The sequence below is a fragment of the Copadichromis virginalis genome, linkage group LG18, assembly GCF_057382275.1.
Source record: "Copadichromis virginalis isolate Kocher_CV1m ecotype Utaka linkage group LG18, C_Virginalis_male_GT1.1, whole genome shotgun sequence".
NCBI classification, from domain to species: domain Eukaryota; kingdom Metazoa; phylum Chordata; class Actinopteri; order Cichliformes; family Cichlidae; genus Copadichromis; species Copadichromis virginalis.
This window is the reverse complement of record NC_140635.1, coordinates 16,245,563-16,257,427: the sequence shown is the minus strand read 5'-3', so window position 1 is coordinate 16,257,427 and position 11,865 is coordinate 16,245,563. Positions and strand designations below refer to the sequence as shown.

The following is an 11,865-nucleotide window of genomic DNA, read 5'->3' as shown; positions in this document are numbered from 1 at the left end:
TGATCTATGGAGTCATCTTGTTGACAAATCGATGCCACGGGCCCCTGCATCATGTGATTTAGCCAAACCATTTGCAGGGACGGCCAGAGCTATGGTGAGTGCTCACAGGGCAGTTCCCTGCACCAGCAGACCAAATGCTGCTGTGGAGACCATCTGCTGAGTGAAGAGCAAACAGAAAGAGTCACAGTCTGTCTGCCGAAGCCTGCATCATCTTCATATGTCCTCCCATTTGATGTGGTTACGTGAATAAATCTGTTAAATTGCTCATGCTTTCAAAATAAACTGGTGTTAACATTTCATTAATCGCCATCTATAAGAGGTTTATAAAGTGTTTTAATAACACTTTTGATTAGTCTTTTTAAGGTCCAGCTCACAATCAGCTGGGATGAGCTTTAGTTACCCCAGTGGTTCCCAAACTTTTTTTTGCTGGGCCCCCCTTTGTTTTACAAGAAAAATGTTGTAACACCCCCCCCCCCCCCCCAAAAAAAAAACACACCCTCCAACAACACACACACCCATATTTTGTTTCCAAATTCCATTGAAATTGGTAACATGTTGCCACGTTATTTACATGAGATGAATTGCAGAATGGCAGATAGAGACAAAATACTGTTAATCTGACTATCTGCAGTTTTTACATGCTTACATATACACTCGCAGTTACTGTCCCTCCATTTAGAAAGGCAGAGGTGTCACGGTGTAATTATTTTACGTGTAGTTGATTTTTTCCTGTGTAATAATATTCAACATTGCTATCAATACATTTTTTTTTAAATCTCTGTCCAAAATGGGTTTAAAAACATAAACAACTGTGGGATGGGATGCTGTTTGTCTGTGATTTGAACCGGGGGAACAAATTACAGCAGGATCAGTCTGATAATATTTGTATCCCACTGTAACATTATTATATAAAGAGCTAACATCTCCAAAATGTCAAGAGTAGTTAGTGGTTACAAGAAGTGTTTGTGAACTAAAAATCAAGAATGTGGGATACTGTTTGTCCGTGATTTGGAGAACCCAATGCGTGCTCCCGACAGAGAAAACTAATTCTGCAGGGGAGACCTACCTTGGCACTTGTGCAGGTGAAGCCAAAGGGAAGATATGCTTCACCATATTTTCTAGTCTTTGGCTTAGAAGGAAGTTTGTTTGAAAACATATTTGGCTATGCTTCATCTCCTGCTTTGCGTTTGTGTGGGAGCCCCGTCAAAAGTTCTGTCCATTATGCTAGCAGTGTCCAAGTGTTTTTTTTTTTCCCTTTTCATACTGCGCCCCCTAGGGGGCGGGCCCCACACTTTGGGAACCTCTGAGTTAACCTTACCTGATCAGATAAAAGTTGGATGGATGTAAAAAATAAAATAAAAAAAAAATAGAAGATAGCTGCTTCAATACAAAAAATTACAATAAATTAATTGCTCCAGGGTGTTGCTTGATTGTTGGGGGTGTTCTCTGTATTATTGAAGGATCTACCTTACAAAATAAAGCGCACCGAGGTTACCGCTGTTGTGATTTGGCGTTATATTTCAACAAACTTTGTTGCTCTCCCTGTTATATGCTACAAGAAGCGTATTCTCGCGATGTCTCGCGATGATCACCGAAGGCGTTCAGCTAACCTGTCAAAGCAGCTATCCGTACTCGGCTGAAGGAGGAGGTGGGCTGAAGTGAGCAGAAACAAGGTCTAGCAGACTGTTTGTCTTACAGTTTATTCTAAAGCTCGGTGAAAGTTTAAATCCCCTAAATATACTGCTGCAGGTCTGACTCCGCTGCACATTATTTAAAGAGAAGCAGTTTTACTTTGTTCCAGTAGAGCAACAACTTAACGCGTACAGTGCTGGTCTGAAGGGTTTTTTTCATCGAGCATACAGCAAAGATTTGAGTAAGTAAATGCAACTTTTCAAAGTGTGGCTCGGGGCTTGTACTTGGCAGTCCAAAGGTCCCGCTCTGGTATGCACTGTAAAGTCAGCAGAGTGAGCGAATGCGTTGTCTTTTTGCCAACACACACGCACTCACACATGTGTCTGATGTGTAACAGTGCTGCACGGCACGGCCGAAACTTTACACGGGAACTATAAAACAAAGGATGGATGTTGTTATTTGGCTTCACTGATCGGTAACCAGGCTCAGCGGTCACGTGACGGCGACTGTCAAGCCTACAACAGCTCTCAGGGTCAGCTCAGGTCTTCCGCGCGTGCACATTCAGAGGGTGGAGTTGCTAACAGATGACAGTGGCAAACATTGACAGGTCTACAGGGGCCCATTTGTTACTCAGTGCTGGTTTAAATCATGTTTTATGTAAAGGGTCGTGGGTAATCCTCTTATATACAGTCTATGAGTAATCCTAAATAAATATGAGGAATTGAGTCGATAACAGAAGCTGAAAGAAGCAGACCGGCTGCAGCCAAAGGCGGGAATGAAAGATGCCTGCTGTTTGTGTTCACAAGCTGAGCAATGTCAGTGACCCTCAGAAATGTATAAGTTTGTTTACTTACAAAGAAATGAACAGTCTCTAATTTAAATGGAAGCTTCATTTTAATAGAGCGAGACAGAATGTCAACCAAAGATCTAGAAAAAGATCACATCGCATTATAAATTATAAATTAATTTGGACGTCAGTGGACGGGGCCATGCACCATAATATCTTGGACTAAAACCTCCTTTTCCCAGCAAGAACACTGAAGATGGGTCGTCCAGCATAAAAATGACCCAAAACATACCACCAAGCACATTGAGGTCATTGAGGGGAAACTCCCATTTCTTTGGAAGTGAGCAAACTTTCAAATTCAGCTGGGGATCAGATAATTGTTTCCCCCTGTGTAAATCATGGCTACATCTGCAAGGCATGTACAGCGTTGTCATATCGAGGTAAAAACTAGTTTGAGATTCTTTTAAATGAGTTGCTATTTTATGTTGAAAAGAAGCCTCGTGGGTGCAGACATGAAACTGTAGCTAATGTCATTTTTAAGAAGGAGCAGCTCTGCTTTACAGTCATGGGATGACCAAATTCCTCAATTATCTCAATGATCTTTCTATAAAAACTGAAATATTTGTCTGAGAGATGTAAAAAATAAATAGATGTAAAAAATAAATAAAAAATGATACTGTATGTCTTTTCAGGTTGTGGGAAATCTTGAACACTCCTCATAGCATCATGTCTGAGTTGAGTGGGAGGGTCCAGACCGTGCTGGGTTTAGTAGATCCAGACCAGCTTGGCCGTACTATGACCCACGAGCACCTGACCATGAGCTTCGAGTGCTGCTTCTCGCCCCCTCCCCCAGGAGACGAGGCAGTGGCAGAGAACCCGTTTCAGATGCAGCACATGTTCTGGCTCAGGCAAAACCCGTACAGCTCCCCCGAGAACCTGCTCCTGAAGCAGGAGACCGCCGCTGTGCGGGACGAGCTGCTGGCCTACAGGAGAGCCGGCGGGGGAACGATAGTGGAGAACACCACCACTGGAATCGAACGGGACCTTCCCACCCTCCGACAGCTGGCCAAGGACACCGGGGTCCACATCATTGCAGGTGCAGGGTACTACGTGGACTGCACCCACTCTGAGGCCACCAAAGGAATGAGTGTGGAGAAGGTGCGTCCCAGTTTGTGGTGGGGTTTGGAGCTCACACACCTTTGTTAGAAAGTTTTAAGCATGCTTGTTTCAGTATGTGAGGATTTTTTTTTTCATGCCTTTTGATTGATTTGAATGGATTTCTGACAACGTTGTCTAGTCTTTTGGTAGCTACACCTGAGAATGACCCTGAGAATACCGTACTCAGCGATATTTAGACACACTATAACTATGCTTTCATCATCTCCTTCAATCCTTAGTAAAGGGAAAGAGGGAAATTAGAAAACGTATTCTCAATAAATGAACACATGCCAGCTCCTCATTTCCTGACCTTCAGCTTACAGACATCATCATCAGTGAGGTCCTTCACGGCGCTGACGGCACAGACATCCGTTGCGGTGTGATCGGTGAGATCGGCACCAGCTGGCCCATCACGGAGAGCGAGACTAAGGTGCTGCGAGCCTCGGCGCACGCTCAGGCTCAGCTGGGCTGTCCTGTTATCATCCATCCTGGCCGGGATCACGCCGCTCCAGCTGAGATCGTTCGGATACTCCAGGAGGCCGGGGGTGACATCAGCAAAACTGTTATGTCTCACCTAGACAGGTGAGATGTCACTAAAATAAAGTCATTAAGATACAGCGAAAATTAGGGCGCCGTTTTCCTGTCAAACACACAATTTCCTGTGACACGTGCCCTCTCTGACATTTAATTTGAAACATTTTTTATTTCAGTATCTTAATACATTTTAGTGATTTAGCAGATGGAAGGGGAAAAAGCCTGGACCTTGGTGTCCTTGGTCAGGCTCGTGAGACTGTGTTGCCAGTGACTGCTTGAAATGATGCTGTTTGCTCCATATTTCCTAATTTTTAGCTGCTGAAGGCTTTCTGGTTCTCAGACTTGAGTTACAGCTGGCCAAAAAGTCCTGAGACACCCCTCATTTCTTTTTCTTTGGCTGCTATTTCAGTAATTTTATACCTTTTATATGTATACCTGACCATATTTAGAGGAATGCTTTTTTAACTACTTAACACGGGCCCATCTAAATTAAGGGATGAATCAGTGTTGTATGTGTATAACATGCAACTTAGCAAAGATCCAGTTTTAAATTGTATCTTTAGGATTTGTTGTGAGCCGCCAAAAACACATAATTTGTTCCAACTTTTTTAGTTGAACCTATGAAAATGTCAAAAATAAAACAGTTTGATAGGCACAATGTATTATTTTTACACAAACAAGGTTGCTCTTAGCCTAAAACTGATAGCTTTTTGAATATCTCAGCATGATGTGCAGTGAATCTTAAAAAATCTTTAGGAAACTGAAGAAGTGGAAGTGCTATGTACAGCAGATGAACAAGATGTGAAAGTCATGAACTTAAGACATAATAAAAAATCGAACAAAAGTCTGACACAGGACCTCAGAGATGCATCTGGTCCTTCTGTTCACTGAAGCCTCATCAGAAATGGTTTCAGTGGAGGGGAGCATGTCAAGAAGCTAGGGCTGCTCGATTATGGCAAAAATGATAATCACGATTATTTTCACTGAAATTGAGATCACGATTATTTGACGATATTTATTTCGTCCGCCAGAGCTTATATTATTTTTTTACATGCTGTAGTGCCATTTGTGGGAGCATTTCAAGTTGCTATACATCAATACAACTGTTATAGCCCATATTTTAATAATATGTATGCATTAAGTCCTTAGTAACTACATTAATTGCAAAAAAGTGCAATAAACTACAAAAAAATTGAAAATCGTTTTTGTTTTTTTTTTTACATATATTTCTACTTGGAGAAATTTAAGAGGTTTATCCCTCAAAACTTTAAATACAAAAAAGTTGCAAAAAATAGTTTACAACAACAGGAAACTTATTGTGAGTGTCTTCATAGTTTTATTTTTGGAGATACAGCAATTTTTATATACTGCAGGAAAAACGAAAAAACAATCCTATGATGCAAATTTGCAAAGAATGTGCATGTGCATCAAAATAAACTATTTCCAGCAGTGCAATTCGAGTTCTAAGGCCTACAAGTAAAAAACTACATTTTCCGCAAAAATGACGTCACTTGCGATAGTTCACGTTGACATCTTTTTCAATGTGGGAAGTGTTAAGAACAGCTGATCGGATCGGCAAAGCGTGTTTCTGGAATATTATGTTTTTGTTCCTGCAAGCTCTTTTTATGCAATTTTTGCAAAGCTATATGTGGAAGGAAACCGTGACCGAGGACAAGCTGATGGCATAAGAAGTACGTACAACTCCTCTGGTTTCATATGGAAAAAAATTTATTGTGCTAGCTTAGCGTTCAGGTTCTACAGGGATTTAAAAATAGTTACACAAAACGAGTATGCTGCTCTGACCGGCTTTAAAGGGTTAACAATAACAATGTATTGAATAATGACTTTAAAAAATAATATAAAATAGTGTGCAAATACTGATAACAGTGCAAATGTTTGCAATATAAGAAATAAATGAAAAATGTGAACTTTGCAGTGTTGCTCTGTGGTGCAGCTACGACACCATAGCAAAGTTTACACACTGTGTCTACTTGATCCACGTCTGACTCCGCGAAGCCATAATGTTTCCACACCACTTAAGTTTTTTTTTTTTTACCTCTCTTTTCAACCAACGGCAGTCCACTCCTCTCCAAATAACTTCTGCTTAGCTTTCCGAGCTTCCCTCGGGTCCTCTTAATTGTTGTGACGCGTGTTCGAAATGCAGAGCAGTGCGCTTGATTTGCCACATGGAGCAGCGCGAGAGTAAAGCATGAGGGAGGGGCTAATAATCGGCTCAGTCATTTTTAATGATCGTTGAAAGCCCAGATCGTAATCGTGATTAAAATTCGATTAATTGAGCAGCCTTACAAGAAGCCTTTTCATTAGGGAAGGGAAATGAGGAGAAAGTGATTGAGGTGTGCCAAATTACAGAAGAATAGGAATGAATATCAGTGGTAACAGGTTTCATGGATTGATAATTCAAATTTCAAAAAGCGCCATCTTTTTTCTGATCCGCCATGCATCATTATCTGGAAAGCAACTTTGCAACAGCTTCGTTTTTCCAAACAAAGCATCATAACTATCAGCTTTATTTTGGCCTTTTTAAAAGGACGATATTGGATGAAGGTGAGCTGCTGGAGTTTGCTAAGTTGGGGAGTTACCTGGAGTATGATCTGTTTGGAACTGAGATGCTGAACTATCCGTACAACCTGGACGTGGACATGCCCAGCGACAGCCAGAGAGTGAAAGCGTGAGTAAGGATTTCTTCTGTGTGTGCGTGTTGTTCACTATTTTGAAACCTCCAGGAATCCGTGTCCAGTCCAGTAATAGAAATCCTTGTGTTTGGAGCTTAACTCCACCTTAAATCTTTTACTTTCACTATAAAGAAGAGCTCATCGTGTAGTTGTTTTTTAAAGTAACACAAATTTCCCATAACGTTAAGAGAGCTGAATAAGTTATGCTCATGTATATATGTTGTTCCTATATATGAATGAAGGCTAAAAGACCGAGGCCCCTCATTTTTCACCCCACTGTTTTCTCGTGTTCAGCCTGGCGTTTCTGGTGAAGGAGGGCTATGAGGACAAGATCGTGATCGCTCATGACATCCACACCAAGAACCGCCTGACCAAGTACGGCGGCCACGGCTACTCTCACATCCTGAAGAACATCGTGCCAAAGATGCTGACGAGGGGCATATCGCAGCACCAGGTGGACAAGATCCTTATCGACAATCCTAAATGCTGGTTGACCTTCAAATAATTAAAAAATAGAGGCGCGAGGAGGGCGAATTCACCCGGCTATTATTCGTCTTCTGATGACGACTCGTAATGAATACTGATCACGATCCGGAGTCATGCATTAATGTGTTCTTGGGCTCATATAGCAACGGGCTTGCCACCGTTGTATGTAAATTTTTCTTTAATTTCACAGTTTTCAGCAAAACAAAACGTCCATTATATTTCAAAGGAAAATAATTACAGGCTTTTGGATTTTTATAGAGGCTCTTTTAGTGCAAAACATGTTCTCTTTGTTTAAATATTTGTGATTATACATGATTCACTTTGTAAGCAAATTAATAAAGGAGGCCTTGCAGGGTCACGGTGCCTGTTATGGCACGAGAAAATCTTTTGCTCGTCAGTAGAAGTGTGATTGCAATCCAAGATAAATATTTCCAGGTGCTCACAAACACGGTGCTAATTGATTTTTTTCAATTTTTTTTATTGTTATTTGTAATTTCAATGTCATAGCTGCTCTCTTTGTATTCGTAGGCGACACTTATGCAAACACGTTATATGGAAGGGAAATAATGAGCGCATTACTAATCAGTATGCTGCTCTGCTCTTGACACAATGTGGCTGTGTTAGATGAGTTGTCCTGTTGCCCCTCGGTGGGTGTCTGCGTGTCTATGGGAGGCTGACTGGCTGGCAGGCCCGGATGAAGGACATGTTCTCCTCTCATCTGGGAACAGGTGGCCTCGCAGGGTGACTTCGCCACATGATCAATGGTGCGATCGCCACAGCTGACTGTGCGGCGTGAACAACCATCTAACTTTGATTAATCTTCTGGGGAGGATTACAAAGTGAGCGTGAGAATTTAATACCGCACTACATTTTACATCTGAATTGACAGTCGACTCTGGAGGAGTTTAATAATCAGCAAGCAGATTGATGAGCGTTATATAACATTTCTGTCAGCGGTGGCTGTCCAGTTTTGTGACTAACCACCAGACCACCATGTTGTCTCAACCAGATGCCATGTTGACACACGCAAGAAAAACGAGTTACACTGATGAATTCGTGCATCAGTACGAATGGCCCTTTACAGTTTTTTCTTGTCAAGTCTCCTAATGTTGCACAGTGTTAAAACGTCATTTTGATTAAACATGCATAACTACAGCTTTTCAACATTTTCATCCAAATTTCACCCACTGTGACTCTTTTTTTGCCTTTAAATAAAGCACACAAATGATTTAACAGCACTGTAAGCGGTCATGTGAATATATATGTATATATAATATCATATTTGCACCTATAGGTGAGTCATCACATTATAAACTTTCCATCTACAGGGACATGTGTAACCACACGAGCTACCGTCTGCAAACTTAATTCATAAAGCACGACATTTCATTCAGGGAGCACGAGCAACACTAATCAATGTGACAAGGGTACAAGTGGGTGCTGTACAAATTAAAACTGTTATTTTGGTTTTGTAATTACACTCTCAGCTCGTCGCTATTGCCCAGCACAGTTTTCTGTTTTTGCATGACCTCCTCCACATCACTGCTGATTCTGTTTGAGTTATAGAAACGGTGAGCTCTTCCTCTAATAATCCAGCTGACATTGAACTGAGCACGAGCGGTGAAGCAAGCTATATGCAGAGAAGCTCTTTTATCCTCCCAGTCTCTCTCTCTCTCTCTCTCGTCTCTTCAGCAGATCTGTCCGTGTTTCAATCAGCGTACAACATGAAGCCGGAGAAGGTGCTGTACTTGTTATTGTTGCCCCCGTGCGCCTTTCCGCCGTCCAGCTTAATATAAATCTCGTCCCCGGGCTCCAGGTGAAGAACCACACTGTTGCTGGCGTAGTCGTAGTTCTGGTCGGCGTCTTGGGCGATGGCGCTGGCTCTCACCTGAAAGGCAAATGTGACAGTTTGTGAAACGGCTTCGTTTCGAAATCAGAACCGCGGACAGCTCCACGTCTTATCTTGATTTGAAGCTTTAAAAATCCCTCACGTAACTTTGTTTGTTTCACAATACCCAGGAAGTGTCGCTCTGCGACTTGTGCGTAAAAATCTCAAAAAGTCTACTTTTTTGCAAGCAAACTAATATCAAAATAATCAAGCTTTTTTATCTTTTTTTTTTATAAAGCAATCGTGAGTTGTCCTACCTGGTTGTTTTTACAGAGGTCAGCCCACATGCTTGTTCCATCCCCGCCTCTCATCAGCACATGGTAAACAAAGAAGTAAATCCCCGGTATCGAACAGGTGAATTTCCCGCTAGAGGGATCATAGTGGTTTCCAAGGTTTGTAACAACATCGTCAAATTTCAGTATTTCATATCCCTCGTGCTGCTTCTTCAGTCCTGCGTAAAAGGCTATCTTGGGGACGGTGTTGTAAGTGGCTGCACTGATGGCACCGTTTGGCCCGTTCGCTCCCGGTGCCCCCGGTAGACCCGGAGGGCCAGGTGGCCCCCTCTCCCCGGGCGGACCGGCAGGTCCAGGTGGCCCGGGTTCGCCCATCGGACCCCTGGGACCCATCCTCCCGACGCGTCCCGGCTCTCCTTGAGGACCCTGAATGAACGTGGGAAGCGACTGAACCAGGCGGTTGTCTTTGATCGGGTTGGTTGCCTTGGCTGTAGCCGTAGCTGCGGTCCCGTGGGAGTCGCACACCATTTGACAGGATCCGAGCATCTCATAGCGGGCAGGAGTTCCGGCGGAGTTCACCACCACCGGAATCAGAACCACCAACCCCAGCACCAGCGCGACGCCACAAACACCAGATGCGATCATCTGCGCTCTTCGGATTCGCTGTGATCTCCCGGGTGGATGGTCTTCCAGCCTGCCTGCGGAGGATAGGTTTGCTGAGGGAAGAATTTGACCTGCTCCTGCACAGCCCTGCAACTTATGGAGACAAAATAGTCCTTTAAATATTTGTGCGCGAAAGTAACCATCCACAACTTTTTTTAATGCCTCTCTTTAAGCGTCGAACTGGTTCATCTCCACTTTCTCAACGCGTGAAAGAGCATCAGTCGTTTGGAATCGCTTGGAGGAAGATGCCAGTCTGCGTTATGCGGTGCAAAGTTTCTGCCTTCCACGGTGCCAAAGGAGAGAGTGGATAAGAAATTAACCGTTACTCGATTCTGGGTTTGAAGAGTGGGAGGAGGGATGGATGGAAGTGATGGATGGAATACAATCGGTGCGTTTCTTCAGTCAAAAGAGAGAAGGTGAACGACAGACAAACACTGATGCAACTCTGAAGCACTGAAACGTGACTATTTTATTTTATGCAGTCGATTTTGAAATAAGGGAGCAACTTTACTTTAAAAAATACAAACATTTAATGCAGAGGGCTTTGCATTACTTTCATTGATTATTGTAGCGTTACATCCCACAACATTTTATCAGCGCCTATTGGAACAGCTCTAAAGGTCCTCAGCATAATTAGGACCATTTAAGACAAAAAAGCTATACCCCTTTGACACCTGGTCACACCTCAGCGGCTCCCTGTGTCCAATTTATCATTTGGAAAAAATCCATACAGCCACTGATAGAAAGAGGAGAGTCACTAGGAGCTGGCAGTGAAGGATGACTTTGCACAGATATAGTCATGAAATGAATGCTGAGGCAATTCGATGGGAAATAGGCTGAAGTTACTTATTAATTGCCAGTGGGAATTTACCATTTGCATCCATTAGTTTAAGAAAAATGTTGTAATATTGTCCTATTAACCCGATTCAAATGGCCCCAGCCATTTCTCAGTGCCCCATGCAGATAAAAGTTAAGCACTTCTAAAGCTTCTGTGAGATTTGAGTGATGACGGGCTAATTCCTGGTGAGGAGAGCAGATGATGATGTGCTCATGAATGCAGAGGATGTCACTTTGTCGATGGCACCTCGCTGCCAGGTGGGAAAGATGGATCACAGAGGAAGAAAAAACACGGATGGTCCGGCTTGTTTTGGAGGAGGAAAACTTTGATTACAAATTTTATGGAAGTCAAAATGCAAAGTGTGTTTGTGGGATTGTCGACTCAAAAGTTGCCAGAAGAAAGCTGCTGGCAGTGCTAAAAGTATATGCTGTTTAAATGGTGTAACATTTCACAATGAAAATGGTGTTACTTTACAAACTTAGGTCATCAAACCCATCAACTAAACAGTTCAAAGGTTATATATTTATGCTATGTGTTTATATAAAACCACCTCAGATCAAGGGTTTCACAGAGTCCATCTGGCTTTTTACGTATTCCCAAAGGCTAATCAATACTTTTCTTTCCACATTTATTTCATTTCAAAGCAACAACCGCAATGATAACCGCAGCACCTCAGATCCCTATGTGTGAAAAACTACACATGTGTGAGCATTTTTGCAAGGATTTGTTTGTTTGTTTGTTTTATAACAGATTTAAGGGGAATAATGGAAATGGAAATAAAGCCTGCATACATTCACAATCAGAGAAAGCCGCATGTAGTGGCATTTAAGCCGGTGTCTGGCTCTGAAGGGCATTCACAGTCAGTTTGAAAAGTGAGCGAGTTAATGTCCAGAATACCGGCTGGCATGTAGCTTGGCCATGAAGGCTCTCCACCTCTGTCTGTCTCAGGCCAG

At 42.6% G+C, this 11,865-nt stretch overlaps 2 protein-coding genes across 4 annotated transcripts; one reads left to right on the top strand and one right to left on the bottom strand.

Annotated features, from left to right (window-relative positions):
* The first annotated feature begins 1,570 nt into the window (after positions 1-1,570).
* pter (phosphotriesterase related) lies at positions 1,571-7,675 on the top strand. 3 transcript variants are annotated; one of them, XM_085438728.1, is made up of 5 exons: positions 1,571-1,673; positions 3,112-3,577; positions 3,894-4,159; positions 6,660-6,800; positions 7,099-7,675. In XM_085438728.1, exons 2-5 carry the CDS (start codon positions 3,146-3,148, stop codon positions 7,307-7,309), a joined length of 1,050 nt encoding a protein of 349 aa, XP_085294854.1. In that variant the 5' UTR covers positions 1,571-1,673; positions 3,112-3,145; the 3' UTR covers positions 7,310-7,675. The 3 variants fall into 3 exon arrangements, with proteins under 3 accessions (XP_085294854.1, XP_085294853.1, XP_085294855.1); XM_085438727.1 differs by having other exon boundaries at positions 1,571-1,873; XM_085438729.1 differs by having other exon boundaries at positions 1,613-1,648.
* A 506-nt stretch (positions 7,676-8,181) lies between these two features.
* On the bottom strand, positions 8,182-10,128 carry c1ql3b (complement component 1, q subcomponent-like 3b). The gene is made up of 2 exons (XM_085438730.1): positions 9,436-10,128; positions 8,182-9,178 (listed from the first exon to the last, which is right to left on the bottom strand). The coding sequence occupies exons 1-2, from the start codon at positions 10,054-10,056 to the stop codon at positions 8,999-9,001; spliced, it is 801 nt and encodes a 266-aa protein (XP_085294856.1). The 5' UTR covers positions 10,057-10,128; the 3' UTR covers positions 8,182-8,998.
* Positions 10,129-11,865: the final 1,737 nt, after the last annotated feature.

What these genes read in the sequence shown, in the direction of transcription:
- c1ql3b (XM_085438730.1), bottom strand. Translation starts at nt 10,056, where the DNA reads ATGATCGCATCTGGTGTTTGTGGCGTCGCGCTGGTGCTGGGGTTGGTG. An exon ending in ACCTCTGTAAAAACAACCAG is followed by an intron (nt 9,179 to 9,435) that starts GTAGGACAACTC and finishes TTTGCCTTTCAG; the next exon opens with GTGAGAGCCAGCGCCATCGC.
- pter (XM_085438728.1), top strand. Translation starts at nt 3,146, where the DNA reads ATGTCTGAGTTGAGTGGGAGGGTCCAGACCGTGCTGGGTTTAGTAGAT. An exon ending in AAGGAATGAGTGTGGAGAAG is followed by an intron (nt 3,578 to 3,893) that starts GTGCGTCCCAGT and finishes CCTGACCTTCAG; the next exon opens with CTTACAGACATCATCATCAG. An exon ending in GACAGCCAGAGAGTGAAAGC is followed by an intron (nt 6,801 to 7,098) that starts GTGAGTAAGGAT and finishes TCTCGTGTTCAG; the next exon opens with CCTGGCGTTTCTGGTGAAGG.